The 20,203-nt window shown below is 50.8% G+C and overlaps 5 protein-coding genes across 5 annotated transcripts; 3 read left to right on the top strand and 2 right to left on the bottom strand.

Annotated features, from left to right (window-relative positions):
* Positions 1 to 102: 102 nt before the first annotated feature.
* BDV17DRAFT_230737 (uncharacterized protein) lies at positions 103 to 1,268 on the bottom strand. The gene has a single exon (XM_073755771.1). It carries the CDS (start codon positions 930 to 932, stop codon positions 267 to 269), a length of 666 nt encoding a protein of 221 aa, XP_073610661.1. The 5' UTR covers positions 933 to 1,268; the 3' UTR covers positions 103 to 266.
* A 722-nt stretch (positions 1,269 to 1,990) lies between these two features.
* Positions 1,991 to 2,926, top strand: BDV17DRAFT_301567 (class I SAM-dependent methyltransferase; the record flags this gene model as incomplete). The annotated part of the gene is made up of 3 exons (XM_073764282.1): positions 1,991 to 2,037; positions 2,122 to 2,299; positions 2,384 to 2,926. Exons 1-3 carry the CDS (start codon positions 2,000 to 2,002, stop codon positions 2,924 to 2,926), a joined length of 759 nt encoding a protein of 252 aa, XP_073610660.1. The 5' UTR covers positions 1,991 to 1,999.
* Positions 2,927 to 13,752: 10,826 nt separating this feature from the next.
* Positions 13,753 to 14,098, bottom strand: BDV17DRAFT_276079 (uncharacterized protein). Its single transcript, XM_073759292.1, has one exon. The coding sequence runs from the start codon at positions 14,044 to 14,046 to the stop codon at positions 13,888 to 13,890; it is 159 nt and encodes a 52-aa protein (XP_073610659.1). The 5' UTR covers positions 14,047 to 14,098; the 3' UTR covers positions 13,753 to 13,887.
* Positions 14,099 to 16,987: 2,889 nt separating this feature from the next.
* On the top strand, positions 16,988 to 17,792 carry BDV17DRAFT_285134 (alpha/beta hydrolase; the record flags this gene model as incomplete). The annotated part of the gene is made up of 4 exons (XM_073760648.1): positions 16,988 to 17,251; positions 17,308 to 17,364; positions 17,439 to 17,543; positions 17,634 to 17,792. 4 exons carry the CDS (start codon positions 16,988 to 16,990, stop codon positions 17,790 to 17,792), a joined length of 585 nt encoding a protein of 194 aa, XP_073610658.1.
* A 489-nt stretch (positions 17,793 to 18,281) lies between these two features.
* BDV17DRAFT_301564 (uncharacterized protein) lies at positions 18,282 to 19,787 on the top strand (the record flags this gene model as incomplete). Its single annotated transcript, XM_073764281.1, has 5 exons — positions 18,282 to 18,588; positions 18,644 to 18,751; positions 18,823 to 19,241; positions 19,326 to 19,555; positions 19,717 to 19,787. Exons 1-5 carry the CDS (start codon positions 18,406 to 18,408, stop codon positions 19,785 to 19,787), a joined length of 1,011 nt encoding a protein of 336 aa, XP_073610657.1. The 5' UTR covers positions 18,282 to 18,405.
* Between the last annotated feature and the right edge of the window lie 416 nt (positions 19,788 to 20,203).

Below are 20,203 nucleotides of genomic sequence, written 5' to 3'. Positions count from 1 at the left end.
GAGTATTGGCTTGTTTCACATCGCATCGCATGCGTATCTCGTTTTTGATCCGCAAGGAAACTCTTGAAGCTCTTACCTGATAGATTCAGATAACCAAGCAAGTATATTTTGTTCTATTTCATTAGTTATCAATACACTCTAGAGACAAAGCTGTAGTAAAGCGCCAGATGATCAAGCCGAAATTCCCACTTTTCCTATCCCTGCTCATAGCACATCATTTTCGCGGTCATAATTCACGATATCAGCGGAAACTGTACCAACCAACCCTAGAATCCACAAAGCGCCAATATAAGCTGAGTTGTCCCATCTTCCCCGTTGACATCCCCACAGTAAATGAGATATCCCCGGCCAAGTCTCGCCCCTGCGACAGCAGCCTGATCCGGGTTCATGTACCCGGAAGCAAGAGAAAGACTCTCGTTTACCGCACCCGGAATAGGGACAAAGAAGTTCTCCTGGGGCTTGGCGTCCTTGACGTGGAGTACCTTCATGCTGTACGGTCCAGGCAACGAAGACGGCTTGATGCCCTCGGGCAAGGCGCATGATGGGTTTAGCTGGAAGGTTGTGCGGTAACAGTCACCACACCTCCAGGGAAGACCGAAACTCTCGAAGAACGGCTGGAAATCTTCATAGCGCGTGTGGATGGGGAAGTGCAGGCCGGCTATGACGAGGCCGCCGACTTTCTGAATGTAATCTTTGACAATGCTGAGTACTAGTCGGCTTTCAGATTTGGATTCAGTAAGATGCTCATCTGTTATGATGATTGCTTTGAGGGTGGTCTCGGCCACGACTTGGAGTGCGACGGGTGCGGTTTTGACGTGCCTGATGACAGCGACTTCGGATAGTCTTTTGAACAGCGGCGAGTAGGTCTGAACAAGAGAGTCGCGGTGCGAGAGGGAAAGAAGAAGGATATGCGGCTTGTCGGTTGGCGCCATTGTTGTGCCTTTGAATCGGGGTGAATGCCCTAAGTAGACCTATTTGGGATGCCGGAAATCGAAAGGAGCGATTGCAGTGATCAAACAATCGACGTCTCGAAGAGCCGAGATCAGAGGAGATGATGGATAGGAGACGCCAAAAACGAGAAGAAAGAGAAGATGCGTCGAACGGTTGCAGTGGCCTGGGCCTTCTGCTGGGAAGGTACTGTAAGGACTAATTTTTGTATCGGTAGATCCCGGTAAGGATCGTAGCAAGCGAATGGGCGAGGTAGAGATCTCGATTCTGGTAATAGCAATAAAGAAGACTATCGTGGGGCTATCTACACAGTACTGAAGGTAATAGTAACGAACGAAGTGGAAGCAGAACGGTAGAAGGGGGAGGTGGTCATATGGGCCCCCAGTTACGGGGAGGCGACAGTACTATCTGGCACGGGGACCGCCTTCCTCTTGAGGGATGGGCAATGGGACGCCTTTACTTGCACACTTCTTAGCTGAATGCTTTCTATTTGGATGATCTCTAGTTTGCGGTTACTCAATTTGTTTGCCCTGCTGCCTTATATGTATCCCTCTCTAGTAATTGCTGGCCTCTCCGGTGACTTCGTTGCCGCTTACACTGTAATTTGGCCCCTGCACATATGTATAATTCAGGCATTGGCGTACCGGAAGGAACTAATCGGAGATTATGCTCACAAACCTGCCACCAGGCCACGAGAAGAGTGGCGCAGAGGTCTCGTACCATAACGGTTGAGGCTATTGTATGAATACAAAGTTTTGAGCAGCACTTACACCAGCGGGCAGTTCCATCCAACTCCCCAGCGATTAGTACCCAATAATGTGCTCAAATTAAGCCAGTAAACCAAGAATTCTTTCCAGTAGCTAACTACACCTGCATAGGTAGTCGACTACCCTAACTACAAGCCACACATAAGTCTCCGAAGTCTCCGACATCACAAGGTACTCACTTCTCCAACAAACTAGGGCAGAGTCAGTCTATAAAAGCACGTTCTACAACCCACGAAAATGATAAACCACTGCGAACCTGAGTACATATTTCTTACCTCTGCGCCATGGCTGACTTGACTGAGATCAACCGCAAGCACTTCGAGTACGTACATACCTCACTCTGCAACACCCATACCAAGCCCTAACCAACAACCCAACCTTAGTACTAATAGCTTGAATTCAATAGTGACGTCGCTTCATCCCACCAGAACAATTTCGAAACCTTGATTGCGCAGGCCATCTACGAGCTCCAAGTCCGGCGTCACTGGATTAGCCCTAAGTGGGTTGATACCATCACCGACAAGGATCTGCATGACGGGATCCGCCTCCTCGATTATGCTTGTGGGTCGGGTACTGCATCTAAGGTATCCATGCCTTTGTGACAACCCTCACTTCATCTGGATGATTGAGCTGAGTTGAATTAAGTTGCTAATCTAAACTGTAAATAGGCTCTAGCCCCCTTCGTCACCAGCACAATCGGCATCGACCTGTCCGCGAACATGGTAACTGAGTACAACAATACCGCGCGAGAGATGGGTCTTTTCCCGGAAAGAATGCGCGGGTACCAGTGTGATTTGCTCTCCGGGGACCTCGACCCCAAGGTTGGGCTGCCTGATGGTGTGCTGGAGAAGTTCGATATCATCGTCATCGGGATGGCGCTGCACCATGTCTCCGACCCGGGCGCTTTACTAGAGAAGCTCAAAGAACTTTTGAAGCCGGGTGGTGTCGTCGTCGTGTTGGATATGGTCCCCGACCAGGTTCCTTCTGTCCCTGAGCATGATCTTGAGGGATTAGAGAGCCAGCAGCTAAATTCCTTGAAGACAATCGGGAAGCATGGATTTACGGAGAATGAGATGAGGGAGTTTTATGAGAGTGCTGGAATTAGTGCGGCGTTTGAGTATGTGGTTATTAAAGAGGAGTTCCGGCTTCGATTGTTTGGGAGGGAGGTTAGGGTTACAGGTTTTATTGCGAGGGGACAATTGACTGAGTAAGGGGGTGGGGAATGTTTTCTCTTTACGGTACCACTATCCGTGCCCCAACTCGTCTGAGCATGTTCATTGTCGAGTTGGTCCTTCGAGGTGAGTAGAATGCTCACCCGACATGCATCAAACGACCAGGGAATTTCAGCCCTAACTTGTCTACTGCCACTAGTCTGTACGCGAAATACCAAGTCAAAGACAAGGGAGTAGTGATTATTAGTAAGAATCATAATAAAAGATATACACTCCGATTTAGATTCACCTTTATATACAAAACATTTAATACAAATCTGGTAGCGAGCCCTAATCCCCGCTGTGTCACCTAGTCAAACAGAAATGTCTTGCACCTGCTGAGGCCCGTCTGACAAATGTCAAAAGTTATTGACAGCGATTTGAGGAACCTACCAAATTTAATTCTAATTTTGCATGTGCTACCACAAACAGGGCCGCTCTTTTGAAGAGCCTACAGGACGGTGGTCGGATCAGAGCAAGGTCTCATGGACCTATTTGTGTATGGGTCGCTTCATCAACGCGCAGAGCGGGGTTAGTGCAAGACCACCACACAGTCTGACTTGGGTAGATTCTCTATCAGTCCTTGGAGTAGAGGGGAGAATATATCTTTCCCTTGCAAGTAATTTATGTGTCTTGGAAATTCTGGCAAAGAGTAATATAGATTCGCGGTTTTTTAGTTAAGGGAGGTTAGAGATAGGCAGGCGGTTCTAAAGAAATAAGATTAGCCTGCGCTTCGCATTGCTGGAGACTCATAATTCAAGCATGGGGTTCTAGATTTAAAAGCTAGGCTATAGACTTTCCTCTGACCCAGCTTTACTAGTTTTGCTTGCATCTTCACCTTCAGTGAGTTGATTGTGCGCCTCAAGGTGGTGCCCCAGGTCAGCTCCAGATTGAAGCAGCTGATATCGCAGAATGGTGTCACCAGTACCAAACGCGTATACGACGGGGGTTATTGGCAGGCATAATGTGGTCTTAGCATACATGCCGGGCATTGGGAAGGGTAATGCGCGAAAGTGGCGGCAACCTTTCACTCTAGCTTCGAGGGCATCAAGGTCGCGCTGGTAGTGGGTGTCTGCGGAGGTGTTCCGACAGGGTCTGGAGGTACTCACCATATCTTCTTGGAGGATCTTATCGTCAGTGACGAGATTGTGGTCTATGATTTCGGTAAACGACGCCAGGACAATTCGTCCACAAGGACACAGTAGGTGACCGTTCCGGCGGCCCTAGCACTGAAATGCGTGCTTTCCTAAACAAGCTCAAGAGCCGCAGGGGCCGTCAACAACTGGTAAGGAGAGCTTCTTACCACCTTGCTTCGCTGCAGGAAAACCCCAACGACCACCGATACCCCATTGCACGTCATGGTAGGCTTTTTGAGTTGAACTACCACCATCAGCATCGCGGGGATGATGTCTGCAAGACATGCAGCAGAGATTGGACTTGCGAAAAAGCACAAGCCGCAACTTGTGTGGATTCGAGGTGCGATGAGAGCCGGTTGGTTGCGCGTCCATCTCCGATAGGTGACATCGACTCGCCAGGAACAAAGCAGGCACCATTACGGACTCATTTTGGACGCATGGCTTCAGGGGATACAGTCATGAAATCGGGGAGGACCGAGATAGTATCGCATCGCAACAGGGAGTTCTCGCGTTTGAGATGGAAGGAGCAGGTGTCCTTAGCAGTTTGCCTTGCATTATCGTCAAAGGGGTGAGCCATTACTCCAACAGCCATAATGACAAGATTTGGCGGAATTATGCGGCGGGATCTGCTGCAGTCTTGATGAAGACTTTATTGGAGCAGTGGGCGATCACGGATCGCTCCTACTCTGGAGCTACGGATAATCTTAACGAAGCGGCATTTACAGCAACCAGTGCACGGAGTAGGCCAATCCAGATAGAGCCTCAGGGTAGCTTGCAGACGCTTACATATGGAATAGCTCATAACCCCGCGGATGCCCTCAGTTCAAGCTCACAAGCGAGCTCCGAACTCTTTGATGTTTCCAATACACTATCCAGTCACAGTAGCGACCAGGCCGAAACATCTTTGATCACAAACAACGACGCATACCCTTGCCCAAATGTCTTCACTAGAGCTACTCGAGTGCCAAAATGCCATTTGTCTCTTATCGGCTCGCAAGTACAAAAGTACCGATTACAATGACGCTACCGCGGCCGTGAGATTCTGATACCTGCTAATTTTGTTGGAGGTTCAGGTCGAACACCCGCCCTCTCCTTTCCCTGCCAAACTCTTCACCTCCTTCCAGTAAAACATGATAAACAACGGGGAAATTCCCCTGCGCGGCCAGGGCAGGCAAATAAGTGTCATAATTCAATCACCCGGCTTCAAATCTCCATGTGCCGCATACGACCGAGTTTTCAGAGCCATCGAGAACCTCAGTTCCCGTTCTTTTAGTATATTCGTGAACCCGGTAGACGATCCCTCCGAGCAGCCATGGAAGCATGAGACCAAAGTGCGTGCTCAAGAATTGGCTCATCGTGCCCATCAGCTCTCGCTGCAGCAGCGGAATGAGTCTGGCTGGAGGATGAACATCGAGCCGTTTGTATTGCGCCGGATTCGAGAGGAGATAGTATGGTATGTGCCACTCCTCTTGAACGGAAGCCTCCCAGAGGACTGAAACTGACAATCTGGAGAGTAGCAGACTGTGTCAGGCTCGACTATGGCGATCCAAAGTAGAATCATCGTTCGCAATGGAGGATCCGCGAAGAGTCCCCTTGGAGCAACGTCAGGCTCAGTGGCGGGTGTGTATGTGCTCGCCGATGTCACGAAAAGTGCTAGACTAGTATATCTCTTAACAGTGCCCCTCATCTATTCCCTGACTGATATGGTTCAATCTGCGAGGATGGAAATACCAGGCTTTTCGACGACCGTGTGGAGGAATTTACCCGGCAGGATGGAGGGCGTGTTGGGCTTGGCGAGAGAGAGCCTGACCGCGTTTATGGGCTTAGAGTGACGCGAATGGTTGATCATTATCTCTCGAGAACGTTGGACACTGGCCAAACAGTTGAAGAGAGTGTTCGGACCACTCCCTTCAAGCCTGCAAGTGATCGTCTCATCTTCCCGTTTCTACTCCTGGAGGCGAAATTGGATAGGGCCAAGGACCGCTTTGAAGATGGCATGGTGCAATCTACATCTCCAATTCAAAATTTGTTGCAACTGCAGGATGAGCTCAAAGCGAAGCCCCCGGGAGAATCTCGATTCGCAACCCTTGTTTGGTATCTAGCTAACAGGGGCGATGAGTGGAGGCTTTACGCCACCCATACTACGCTCAATCGGCGGGGTGAAACCGACTACGCAAGTCCTCCTTTCTTATTATTGTTTGGTGTCTGCTAATATCATTCCAAGAACTTCCAGCTACTCTGGTCTCGGGGCATCTCTCTGCTAACAAACCCTGCGATCAAGTCACCCTTGGTAATGATTCAGATATCTTCTCCTCACGGCTACCCCCAAATATCGAGCGATGGATTCCGCCTCCGCCGAGCACGATGGACACACTTCTTACGGATGCTGATCATTCTACCGTGGTTCCCGAAGAAGTCGAGCCTGACGCAGAGGCTACAGACGAAGTAGCCAGCCAGTCCTGGAGGGACTATGAATTGGGCGCGGTGCGTCATGGTGCGACCGTCCGCTACGTTTTTAGCTGTTGCTATCTCACCGAGGCAGACTGTGCCGGATTTGATTAAAGAAACAAAGACACAAAGAAGTGCTGACAGGATTATTTCTTTCATTCGTCAGTTCGACGAAGCCTTGTTACGAAAGAGCGGGAATCTTCTGAGGCTAGAAGAAGCATGGACTAACGGTGGCAGAACTAATTAGTTTCACCAAATGTGTGAGAGCTTCAACGGAGACATTAATATCTCGGTCATGCTCGAAGTCTCGACCTACTTGAGTTCTGAATGGTAGATTATCAGGGAAATGTCATGTCTGGCGATTTCCCAACTTGGCTTCGAATCCCTGGTCTCATATGCCAACCTTACTCTACCCACCGACAGTCGGTTGCTATACCATGCCCAACGTTATTGCTCGTGGGAGGTTCTGCAACGCTGCGTGGCATGTCTCCAGTCGGGGTCAGCATGGCAAATCATGCTCTCTGCCATCTCTTCAATTCTCATGACGCTGTACCCGCTACCAGGACATGGGAAAGACTATACACCTGCTCGTGAAGACATTTAAAGAAGAGAATACAGGCCTACCATCGTTACAAAATTCTTCGGGGCCGAAAGCCTCATGTCTTAATAGGACCAGACTCCTACGAGGATCCCTCAGAATTCGCTTGCTTTGGGAGGTGGTCTGCGCAAGAGAAAGACCTTAGCGCTTTAGACAGTATCCATTCGCACAATCACTGTGATCGGTGTTTCCAAGTTGGTGAAAAAGGAAAATGCGCTTCGAATCATGGATTGGTGGACCAGAAGGCGCAAGCGGAGAAAGCAGCACCAGCCGTCATACTTGTGCTCTCCGCGGAGGCACCAAGAGAGAAAGTACCAAGATCACTCGGCTTTCACCAGGACTCTCAAACTGCTTGCTTATTGGTGTTTGATGTGTCCCTTCTTCTCGGCGGCGACACTAAAATTGGCAGTATTATTGCTGACCTGGCTCAAGAGCGCTCCGCATATCATACAATTCGACATTCCCTGTATCCATCTTATAGAACTGGATGGCCATATGATGCTCAATCTATTGATTCATACATTCTCTGGAACCTCCCATTACCATACCGACCAATCACCAAGGAGGGACAATCCGAACTGGACAACTGGATAGAGGAGGCCAACGGAAACTCGTGATTTATGGTTTTCAATCGTTTGGCGGCTTTATCTAATGGAAGTATGTCGATACAACCAGTTCTGTATGGCTTGAGGGTGGGATTAAGCTATGAACAGACTACCACTCTTCTATCAAATCTGGACAAGTCTGATACCGTGAATGAAATGATTGACGGGCTGTACAAGACTCTGTCAATTAATAACCCCTACAGGATTGACGAGTAAGAAAAAGCTCAATCTCGCCGGTGATGTCCATGAATTGATCCCAATATTCACGTCCTGGGATGATGGAGCCCAACACCTAGCAAGAATTAGGGCAACAAGCCGGAGTGATCATATGGCAGATAAAGCACCGACTGCAGAGATGGACATTGCAATGACTGACCCTTACATGAGCGGCGGCGAGTATATTCCAAGATGTATGGCTAGTATTCAGTGAGCCCGAATCAATATCTCCCTTCTGGGACTTTCTTTGATTTTCCCCAAACTCGGTTTATATTTTCCTCTCAACCTATCAGCTTATATACTAGACTTCTTCTCTTTCTAGTTCTTCTCCTGTGATATAGAATGAAGCGAATGCAAAACCCATCATCCGATATCCGCCTCGAACAGCATAAAGAATTCTTTCTCTGTACTCCGGGCTAAGATAAAAGCAGATTCAAACCCGTAGGATAGAGCTCTCCAACAGTATCCCTCTTCGATATAAATGTCTCTCCCCCGAAGGACTAGATCGGCTACTTATTGGCCTGAACTTTCAAAAGGTAACTCTACATCAAAACGTAACGCACAGCTTTTCATGTGTCTGTTCAAGATGTGGACTTCTCCTTCTGGCGTTGGAAAAGCGAGGACGAGAAGAACATAAACACACAAAGCAAAGGAAACGGCAAGTACTATAAGCCTCCACAGCAGAAATATGCTGGGTGGCCTGGTAATTTATGAGTTCCGTGATATGACGAGACCACGAGTAGATGTCCGTTATGGCACAGGAGCAACAGACCACCGAGCTGGGTGCAAATAGAGACTGGGACGGTGACGTCGAGGTTCTAATTTCGACAGTTCGATCATTTCATTTACAACGAAGAGTTCCAGTTGAAGCGATTATGGTGAGATAATAGTGTTGAACGGCGCGATTATCCCTATAATACAACTAACCGAGACATTTATAACTCCCATCGAGGTCGTTGCGAGCCCTTACTTACCCTGATCTTTCGTTCGTAATGATAGGCTTGATTTTGAACACGAACATAGGTAGGATTGTTTGACGAGTAGCAGCTGTGGGTAAGTTCCTAGATAGTGACTCTCATTGGATGAACACAAAACAAACCTTAGGATTTGGTGAGACATCATGGCGCGCGAGCCCTAAGTGTCTTAAAGCCAACCCCTTGTCTGTCACCTAGGCAAACGGCCATGCCTTACATTTTCGGGCCTCATTCTCTCGACGAATCAGCTGCTGGTCGTTCATTTGATGCGTGTCCTTCTGCATTACTTTTATGTATCTTGCCTTTCTTTTCTTTTTTTTTCAGCCTCAGGTTCGAGATCGGGCTTTGGGCCGGCTCGTCGTGCCAATGTTGGAGTAGAGAAGCCACTTGCTTTCTATTTATTAAGACAGACACCGCGCTAAGAATTCAACCAAGGGATTCTTTAGATAGTTGTATCGTTGCACCTGATTCCGTACATTATATATTGTTTGGGGGGTGCTAGCGCATCGGGATTACAAAGCGCGACCACCAACTTTTGCTTACGGTTTCATCCGCTCTTGTGAAAAAATATATATTACCCATACACCAATAAAAATAACGTCGAACATGTCACCCATTCTCATACCCTCTCAAATAAAGATCGCCAAGCATTGATGCCGGCCTTTAGTCCATGGACAATGTCACTAGCAAGACCATCAAGTGCCGCACCGATACCCGCCAAAGCAAAAGCAGGTGCAAGCGCCGCCCATCGCCTTGCCATGCTAGGAATAATCAATCCAGGAAGGCGCAATGAAAATTCCGCTACGCAAGCTTCAGAACCGTTCCCTATGCAGTCCACGCCAAATTCTTCATAACGTTCATTAGAGGTGCTAAGATGTGCTTGCCAAGTTTTGATTACCAACAGTCGGATTTCTCACCAAATCACCGCTTGTAGCACAACACAGCAGTGTAAGGATGATATTTCCGTACAATTTAATCAGTCTACTCGAATTGGACAAGTCCTTCCCGCATTGTCCACCAACTCATAACGTCCACACCACCGGTCCCTCAGTAAAACAACCCGACCATGGAGACAGGCTACAGAGTCATTCGGCTCGAGGCCTCAGACAAGCTTGTTTTGGCAGACGGCCTCTGCTCACCTTTCCGGCCGAGTTGTACTACGGCCAATACGCCATGCATCTAACAAAAGTCACGGACGAGAAAGAATTGCCTCGAGAGTAAGCTCAAGGCCCAGAGATGGAGGGATTCCTCTCCGAATCAATAGACGTCACTGACTAGCACCATCAGAGCAACAGCGGGTCCTGAAAAAGGTGGTGCCATATACCCGGCTCCAGGCCTGCGGGTGGATTGTGGTATCTACTATCTACACCTAGAAATTGATCTCGACTTTGGATCGAGATTCGGTCGAGCCTCGCGACCGCTCGCGTACCCAAAATAGCCAGCGGACCACATCGAAGACTGTGGATGAAGAAAGATAGGGCATAGGGACAAGATGAGTCACAAGACGGGAGAAGGATACGAAAATAGTTACGCCACACTGCGCAGGCCACTTCTCGACTTTCCTTCCTGTCCTCCATGCCTGCGGCGCGTGTTGACTGCACATGGCTCGGCATCTCGGCCAAGCATTAACCTATCCGGGCACTGATGAACCATGTCTTTATCTGAAACCGGCTCCCCGACTATACTGATCGACACTATACCCCTGGTTGTCTCAGGCACACAGCCGCCATGCGGGATAGGGTGCGATCTGCCTTCATGGCCGAGGTACACCCGTGGACGCCCTGTGCGAAGCCAAAAGTACTATCCAGGCAAGGTTCCAGATGCGCGCAATGCGCCGGCGTCGCGAGTTGTGTCCAATTCCCCAACGATGGGGTTCTGGGACACGAAGTGGACTTGGGCCCTGAAGCCACAACACCGACAAGGCCTGGACACTAGGCATGGAAGTCGCTAGTCGGATACCTCGGCTGTGAGAGCCGCCGCTGCTCATACCTCACCATTCACAATCCAGGACCGAGTCAACCTGTACATAACCGTGCTTGGGACGTCTCTTGTTTTCAAGGCCGAGTGCTGCGTTGCTCGCCCATGCCGAGGATCGGTTGAAAGCCGAGCGCATGAATTTGCAGCTATCCAAGCCCACTCAATCCGCGGCAAGTACCATTCCCATCATCACAATAAAGTATGCATTAACATTTTTTACCCCCGTGCTGGCAAAGGGATAACACTCGGGCCGCTGAGCAGCAGCATCGAAGTCTCTGCAAATTTTCCATGATCCTATATTTGGCTGTGACTTGAAACGACGGGAGCATGGTGAGAGACTGAGAGTCGAATTTTTGTGGAGTTTCAGTGGAGCCATCGGAGGTTCGAGGTGAACTCCCAAAAATAATCCGGAGTACGGAGTACGAGATACCTAGGCTTGTTTGAGCTTTGGACTAGGGGCTAAGTGGTAAGGGACAAGTCGAAGTTCCCCAAGATTTCAGACGCACTGGCCTGGTCTTCACAAGCTTGCTTCTTGCCCTGTTCCAAGTTGGTAGTCCGACCGCTGCGAGGCCGTGATCGAGTGTAAACAAACCACGGGTAAAAATGTGGAAGCCAGTGATTGCAACTGATGAATTTGGAGTCAAATGGACGGGTGATGAGTGTTGGGTGTTGACTTGACTTGCAGGTTGTGGTTGTGGCAGGGTGGGTCAGGAGTGCAGATTCCCCTGAGCACGAGTCATGTTAGGGTTCGCCCGGCCAGCACTCAATCTGCAAGATTCTGCGTTCACTGATCGCGAACTGGCGCCGATCTGGGCCTTGGCCTGTCGGAACTATCGCTGTTTTGACATTAGTGCGTGTGGCTAGAGTCGCACCACTGCTCCATCCGATCTTTGGCAGTTTCCATGTGGAACATTCGCTACAATTCTCTGCTATAGCGAGCTTGAGACAACAAGCCGATCGGTCTCTGCGCGAAACACGCTACCATGCAAACTTGGCCAAAATTCAGGACGAGCTCGCTTCCGGTGCTGCCGGCTGTCAGTCTGCGATCTATATAAACCGACCACAACATCCACCATCTACAGCCTTCATTCTGCTCATCAACTCGCCTCCTCTTCCTGCCTGCACCACCAGACATCTTCTCCTCCATTCGCTTCTAAACCCTTTCATTCTCAGCAAATCCATTCGCTATCTCTTCTCGCGCTCTCGCTCACATTCCCAATCTCATTCTCAACTACATACCAACCCTAAGCTGCGCTTAGTCTCAACTCAACACTCTCAAAACTCTTAATTCCCTTGCCTTATCTTACTTCACTCAACTTAATTCAATTCGATCCAATTGAACTTTCATTCTCAAATCAAAATGAAGGTCGCCGTCGCACTCACCCTCATCGCAGGCGTTCTCAGCGCCCCCACCCCCTCAAACGAAAACCGCGAGCCCGCCGCCAGCTCCAAGGACCTTCACAGACGCACTTTCATTGGCGCCGGAGGCGACGCTGGCCTTGGTGGCTCTGCTGGTCTTGGGGGATCTGTTGGACTTGGTGGTTCCGCTGGTGCTGGGGCATCTGGTGGTGCTGGTGCCTCTGGCGGCGCAGGTGTTGGTGGCCACGCCGGCCTTGGAGGATCTGCTGAAGTCGGCGCCGGAGGCTCTGCTGGCGCTGGCGCTGGACTTGGTGGTTCGGCCGGTGCTGGAGGATCTGCTGGCGTTGGTGGTTCCGCTGGTGCTAGTGGCTCTGGCTCTGCTGGCGCCGGTGCCTCTGGCGGTGCGGATGCAGGCGCATCTGGCGGTGCAGGCCTTGGAGGCCACGCCGGCCTCGGCGCAGGTCTTGGTGGTCACGCAGGTCTTGGAGGATCTGCTGGTCTTGGAGGCCACGCCGGCCTTGGTGCTGGCCTTGGTGCTGGCCTTGGTGCCGGACTCGGTGGCCATGCTGGTCTAGGTGGATCAGCTGGTCTTGGAGGATCCGCTGGAGCCGGTGCTGGAGGCTCTGCTGGCGCTGGCGCAGGTCTTGGTGGCCACGCTGGCCTTGGTGCCGGCCTCGGTGGTGGCCTTGGTGCTGGAATTGGTGCCGGACTCGGTGGCCACGGCGGCATCGGAGGATCTGGTAGTGTAGGCGGCTCAGCGGGTGTCGGTGCTGAAGGCGGCGCCGAAGGATCCGGTGAAGGATCTGGCGACGTCGAGGGCTCTGGCTCTGGCAGCGCCGGCGGCTCGGCCGGTATTGGAGGATCAGGCGAAGTTGGCGGATCCGCTGGCGGATCTGCTGGTATTGGAGGCTCTGGAAGCGCCGGTGGCTCTGCTGGTGTTGGTGGTTCTGGAAGCGTTGGAGGATCTGCTGGCGGTTCCGGTGAAGTCGGTGGCTCTGCCGGCGGCTCTGGAAGTATTGGAGGATCTGCTGGTGGTTCCGCTGGCCTTGGAGGATCTGGTTCTGCCGGTGGCTCTGCTGGCATCGGTGGTTCCGCTGGAGGCTCCGCTGGTGCAGGTGGCTCCGCCGGTGTTGGTGCCACCCCTGCTCCCTCTACCCTCGCTCCTGGCCCTGCTCCCACTCCCACTGATGTCTCTCCCGTTGAAACCCCCGCGTCGACTGGAGGTGCTGAAGGCTCTGGTGAAGTTGGTGGTTCCGCTGGTGCCGAGGGATCTGGTGACATTGAGGGCTCCGGCTCTGCTGGTGGCTCTGCCGGTGTCGGAGGATCTGGCTCTGTTGGAGGATCTGGCTCTGTTGGAGGCTCTGGTTCTGTCGGTGGCTCTGGCTCTGTTGGTGGTTCCGCTGGTGGCTCTGCTGGTGCCAGCGGTTCTGCGGAGGGCTCCGCTGGCGCTGGTGCTGAAGGCTCCGGTGATGTTGAGGGCTCTGGCAGTGTCGGTGGCTCTTCTGGTGCTGGTGCTGAGGGCTCAGCTGAGGGTGAGGGTGAGGGTTCCGCTGGCGTCGGTGTCTCCCCCACCATCCCTGGCTCCGGTGAAGTCGAAGGCGAAGATTGTGGCTGCTACTCAATCCTCAGCGGCACGCCCACCACCTTCTCAACTGCTTTCTCGACTTCCTTCTCCACCAGTTGGACTTACCCTACCGTTACCTTTACTGTTTAAGGGGGTGTGATTTTGGCATGATGAAATGTCCGCCTCGGAGGATTTGTGGAGTGAACGCATGTTTTTTTTATTTGGAGTACGAAACATAATCATGAGATATCAGATCGTCTGTTATAAACAAGCTTAGTCTTTCATTAATGCGAGCAATTTTTAAATAGCGGGATCATTGTATTTTAACTTTGAGGTAGAAGTGGTAGAAGACGCTCAAACCACGCAAGGTAGGATGAGTCAATACTGAGTCTAGTCTAGTATTCCCGAGCATAGTCTTGCTCTTCTCCTTGCCTAAATTATTTCTGACTTTGTCAAGTGCCTTCAGCCCTAAGTCCGAAGTATCCCATGCTCAATCCGGGTACTAGTAGGGTGTGACGACGGTACATTCTGCCAACTTTGTTCTGTTGCAAACAATGCTCAAGTATACACAACTCACAGACAGCCAGTCCGTCTTTTCCTATTCAACATCAATTGGCACAAAAGAACCACGAGCTCTACCGCCCAGTCTATTTACTCAGGTTCTGCCCGGCGCAGTCGGACGCTGCGCAGAGAGTCGTCAATTATTACGCCGCCGAAGCTACATAAAACGGTACCTAGCTTGGGGGAATTGGTCTGTTCTAGAGGAAGATGCTGACCCGCCTTGTTTTTGATTCTAGTGAAGTGTTCCAGCGGATTCTTGAAATGGGCTGCGGACGAGCATATCTTCCCGTGAAGGAAACTTGATACGTTTCGTGATCGTCCCTGAGACAGGGATGAGCCAGAAAAGAGGCTCCTGAGGCTGGGATAAAAGCATTGTATATCGGACCGGCGATGGGGTGGTCTGTTATTTGGGTGGTGGTCTCGTCGTCGTCGTCATTGTTGTCGATACCATCGCCACGACCACTCAGCAGGTCTTTAGGATGAATAGTCTCCCTTCTATTTTACCTCAAGACTGTCATCTCCGATGGCTAGGGTGAGAAGTCGATTACTTCTGTCTGCCGAGGCTCGACGCGACGACAGCGTCGTTATTACTTACCAAGTTTATTTACGGGCCGGGTATGCTCATGCCTAGGGAGTCGTCAAGTAAAAAATCCATCCCAGCCTTCGTTTCGAAGCCCTAGTTGGGTTGGGCTGATCTCTGTCGCGAGCGTTCCGAGACAACGCCCGCTGCACTTTGACTGTCCGTCTATTGTTCAAGGATGGCTCGTGAGGAGACTTTAATCGCATAGTCAATGCCGGCGCCCAGACGGAAGCCAATGCGTTCATTCTTAGGGGGATTGAAAGATAAGGCTGTGGTGCAGGTGTTGTAGAGATGTATAGCTGGGTTGAGTGTATCATTAACCGGACAATTCAGCTCCGAATTAAGTGTCACTGGGAGTAGGTCACAGGGGAGCAAATTGGCGGCTTCGTTGAGAGATTGATGAAGGGTAGTAAGATTGAGTTGGGATTCGTTTTGCCGGTAGCGGCAGCCCGAGTGGACACCCATCTCGAGGAAGCGCTTGGGTATTTTAGGGCTTTCCTGGATTAAGGCATTCCATTCTAGTTATTGAAGCTACAGTCGGGAAGGGTATTTACTCCGGCCTTGTGGTCGATCGGCTTTTGGGGGATTTGGGAAGTCCATGGTAATAGTGCCTACTCCTACTTTCAGTCCTGACTGATACAAGATGTACGACCAACAGATTTGCCAGTAGCAAACTCGCCGCCGCACGAATTCCTGCTCCCCTAACTTGTCCCCTCTCTCAAATCGTGTAATACAGCTCAGGTTCCCCAAAGCTTGTCCCAACACGAAGAAAGAAAGTTGAATCACCATCTTCATCCTAGTGGCTGACTTCCTAGATTCCTCGCTCTTAGTCTTCACCTTACATCATCAGGGTTGACTTCAAGGGCAAAAAAAAAAAAAAAAGAAAGAAAGAACCCATCTCCCACCGGTCCCATTACTGCAATTAACACTCCCCGTCCGTCTCTTGCTGCCGGGGTCCTTGACGCAAAGGAGAAGGAGAAGTAGAAAGCAATTATCACGTCCTGCGAGCCTCTTCAGGGTGAAGTCCCTACTTAACTCTACTTTGTAGAGTACCCTAAGCTAGATTTTAGCACTATCAGCTTCTATATCTTCGATGGTAAACTGCATGGATGAGCCCGTAACGGTTGTAAGTGGAAAAGTCGATCGGGAGCTGTTTATTTGAGGGAGGGGTGGTTGGTTAGTGCAGATGGATTTGAGAGTGAGGACTTACTAGAGCCTGATTATATGATAGGAGATACTTGCTAGCCACATACCTACTTAGTCCTACACGTTCTGCTTTGTTCGGCTTTGTATGTACGTGCCTGTAACTCCACGGGTCATCACGATGATAGGTCATGATCGCTGGCTGTAGTGTATAGTAACGGGCTGGGTGACTCGGGCGTGAGATACTAAGCCTGCCCTTGTTTGAGTCAGATCGGAAGTCTCTCAATATTGTGAATCTGGAGGCGTATTTTCGTAGTATGGTGGTCAGAACAGAATGTTGTGTGATCCGAGTTTTTATTGCCTGAGGCACTAAATAGCTCAACAAGGCCAAGTCCTACTAACCCTAACTATGCCCGACACCAGTCTGTCCTCTGTGCGCTGGGCGTGCCTGAACCTGTCTTAATATTTGTTTCTGCAAGGACTAATTATCGATACCGCAACACAGTGCGGTATCATTATCATTCGAAGCGGTGAAAATAATCTTCGGGCTGGGAGGAGCCGTGACGATGTCTTTGAAGAGTATACGAGTGCCGCAGCTATGTATCTAAAAGGCCAGGTTGCAGTCAGCTGGACATTCTATTGAATGCCTACCTATGCTGATATATGTACATAGCACAGGCCCAACGTCAGCGGAATGGCTGCTTTGTAAGTCAATTGTTGAGACCCGCCAAAGCGGAATCGAGTCATGGACATTATTAACCCGCACCAACCCCCGCTGCAGATCCCGTATGGCGAGGCGCGAGAAACGGTAGAACTATAATCTGGTATGAGTCGCACCAATGTGCACGGAATCTGCTCATCAACGTCTCACACTCGAATACCCCATACACAGCGGACAATATGGCTTCCAGTCCAATCATTCTTTTCTCAATTAGCGCATGGATCGCACCTTCTACTTTCGGCACTGTCAGAGAGATACTCAAGGAGAAAGGCATTCAATCCGAGACACCCGCTAACCCCTCCATCGGCGCGGAGCCTCCCAGCAAAACATTTGAGAATGACATTGGGTCTCTGAGGACCGTCTTGGCGAGATTGGTAGAGATAGAAGGGAGAGACATCGTAGTTGTGGCGCATTCCTACGGCGGCGCGGTTGCTTCCGGTGCAGTTAACATGGCGGCGTTGTCAGGATCCCATACCTGACTGCCTTTGCCCTGGACAAGGGGCAGTCTTTACTGGATATGCTCGGAGGCCAGTATCAGCCTTGGATGGAAGTCGAGGTAAGCTACTTGCAATCCTTTCCGTGCAATGACCCGCTGAGGTTTCGGACGGTGACTGACTGATTTATGTACAGGGCGACTACATCCGCTGCGCCCCCAATCCGGAGGCTGCGATGCACGACTTGACACCGGCAGAGCAGATAAAGTGGCAGGCCGAGCTACTACATACCTCGCCCGCCGTCTTTTTGGGAGCCGCGACATATGAGCCCTGATACCGAATTCCCTCAGCTTATATCCTTTGCGAGGACGACTGTGCTATACCGGCCTAGGTCCAGGAGATGATGACTGCGAATCTGGGGACTGAGCTTACATACCGACTGAAGAGCTCGCATTCGCCGTTTTTGAGCGTTCCGGGGGAGTTGGCGGATGTTTTGGACGACTTGTCAGGAAGTCAGGGGCATCCAACTAGGGTTCGAGTTTTCCTGTGACCAGCGACCGGTGGCCATAGGTATTGGTGGCGTCTGACGTAATCATTGACTCGCGTCCTTAATTAGAAGCATTGGAAGGGGGGTTGCGCCTTCCCGTTCGGGACACGGCTCACCTGACTTCTTTAGGGTTAACGACGACCTCTTCCTTCTTCCTTTCTCTGAACCAAGCTATCGTACACAGTCTAGTCAGAATAACGATTCATCTCAATTCCTGCGCAAAGTCCATTTCTTCTTTACCAAATGCGGCTTCACCAGTTACCTAACCCTTTAACCGAACGAACCGAACCATAGTTCGCGATGCCTGATCTCCGCCGTCAAGACACCCGCCCCTCTTATATTGTATCCTGTGTCCCCACATGAGCTCACCAGTGCCATCTCCCCTTTACAGCGTAACATCACATGCTGCGCCCAACCTCAACCATGGAAGGCCCAGACAGCATGACAAAAACCTCGCCCGCACCGCACAGATTTGACCGTCTCTGCCTCGCGGGATGACAGGGCTAATTTTCAGCTCTTGGATGGTCTCCGTTAGCCTAATTTTGAATGCGGTTGAATTGACTCAAACCTCGCGGTGTGACCGTGAGCGCTGGGCTTGAGCGTCCAATGTCCAGTTATGGCCGGGCCTTCGACTGGAAACGGCGACGCTAACGGTGTGGAGAGCATTGCATACCAGATCTGGATTGGAACGGTCGTCACAGTTGTAGCTGCGACGATAGCTGTCGTTCTACGATTCATCTCGCGATGTATTGCGAGAGCCGGGCTTTGGTGGGACGATTGGGTTATTGCGGCTTCTTTGGTGTGTCCTTCCACGGAAAGAAGTCTTCTCTCAAAGACTGATAGAAGGATTCCAGGTCGTCAATTGGGCTATGGCAATCACGCGCTGGGTCCAGGTCCTGGAATTTCACTTTGGCAAGCACGGCGAGGACGTCCCCGATTATGATATCGTGGGGTATCAGAAGGTGCCAACCAACTCAACCACACCCAACCTTCTTATTGTCAACCTAAGTACCCTAACAATGAGCATTCGTAGAGCTTCATGGCCATCCAGTTAATTTACTTCACCAACGCCGTCCTAACGAAATCCTCCCTATTGCTCCTCTACCATCGCATCTTCGGCATAGTGAAGCGGTTCCGATGGGCACTCTGGTCCTCCTGGTTCCTTATAACCGCATACTTCATCGCCTGCGTAATCGCGTCTATATTCGGCTGCCGACCCGTCTCATACCTTTGGACTCGATTCGAAGATCGAAACACGAATGCAAATTCTGACGCCGAGGCTCAGATCCAGGGCTCATGCTTCAAGGAGGTTGCCTTTTTCCGTTGGAACGGGATCGCGAATATGTTTCTGGATATACTCATGCTTGTTCTCCCGCTTCCAATGGTCTGGTATATGCGGACGAGCAGACGGCAAAAGGTGCTCCTAACGGGCATTTTCTCGATGGGCGGGCTGTACGTACACTCACTTACACTTCGCTTTTAACCGGCATCTGCTCTGCAATTGCATAGTTCAGCAGCAAGAACTGACCTCAGCAGCGTCTGCATCGTCTCGCTCCTTCGCATCGTCTCCTTCGATGCTGCTGATCGCAGCGACCCAACATACACGCAGATCCCGTCCTCGACGTGGTCTTCCGTCGAGCAAGGGGTCGGCATCGTATGCGCATGCTTACCGACCTTGCGGCCGCTCCGGCGGCTCTTTGGCGACCGGTGCTGTGGCGGCTCCTGGAAGACCCATGCGTCTAGCAGTCAAGGTGCCTCAAGCTCAAGTCCCAGCTCGAAGCGCTCGTCTGAATATCCTGGTGAAAGGGAGTTTAATCTTGAAAGGGTTGGTGGAACAACAGTGATGGGACGGTGGGCGGATGATGAATTGCTTGAGGTTGAGACTGGCTCTTTTCCCCGGACAACAAATAATCGGTACCGGTACCAGTAGTGGTCCTGGGCATCAAATCCGTGGACGTTGATGATATTGTTGATGCCGACGTCATTCCATCAGCCTAGGCTAAATGATGCCCAGCGGTGAGGCACAGAGCATTTTAATTCAATTATATTCCTGCCGTGTTGATCCTGTTTTAGCCAGAATTGATCGATGATCTAGCTACGCAGAGCTTTCCTGAATGAAGCTCAACCTCTCAAGTGCCGCATATGCTATCCCTTACAGAGCGTCTTCATCACACTATCTAAGTTCAAGTAGCTGGCAACCTCGCGATTCCCAGCACTAGGGCAGGAATTCCACAAGGTATTCATGGTCCGGAGCTCATTCGTGAGCTGGTTCAGGCTGCACCGCCAGCCTCGAGGCGTACGATACCCCCTATTGCTCCTTCTGTACAAAGTCGAGTATTTCTCCAGGGCCCACCGATGTGGTGATTTCCTTTCTTACCTTCTAGGACCACAGGTAATGAAAACCCTCTTACTCA

Source organism: Aspergillus undulatus, assembly GCF_047715775.1.
Source record: "Aspergillus undulatus strain CBS 261.88 unplaced genomic scaffold BDV17scaffold_80, whole genome shotgun sequence".
Taxonomy (NCBI): domain Eukaryota; kingdom Fungi; phylum Ascomycota; class Eurotiomycetes; order Eurotiales; family Aspergillaceae; genus Aspergillus; species Aspergillus undulatus.
Note: the sequence above shows the minus strand (reverse complement) of the source record. Positions and strands in the feature narration are given on the sequence as shown.

Bases quoted from the DNA above. Each gene is read 5' to 3' on its own strand.
- BDV17DRAFT_230737 (XM_073755771.1), bottom strand. From the start codon at position 932: ATGGCGCCAACCGACAAGCCGCATATCCTTCTTCTTTCCCTCTCGCAC.
- BDV17DRAFT_276079 (XM_073759292.1), bottom strand. From the start codon at position 14,046: ATGATTATGTTTCGTACTCCAAATAAAAAAAACATGCGTTCACTCCAC.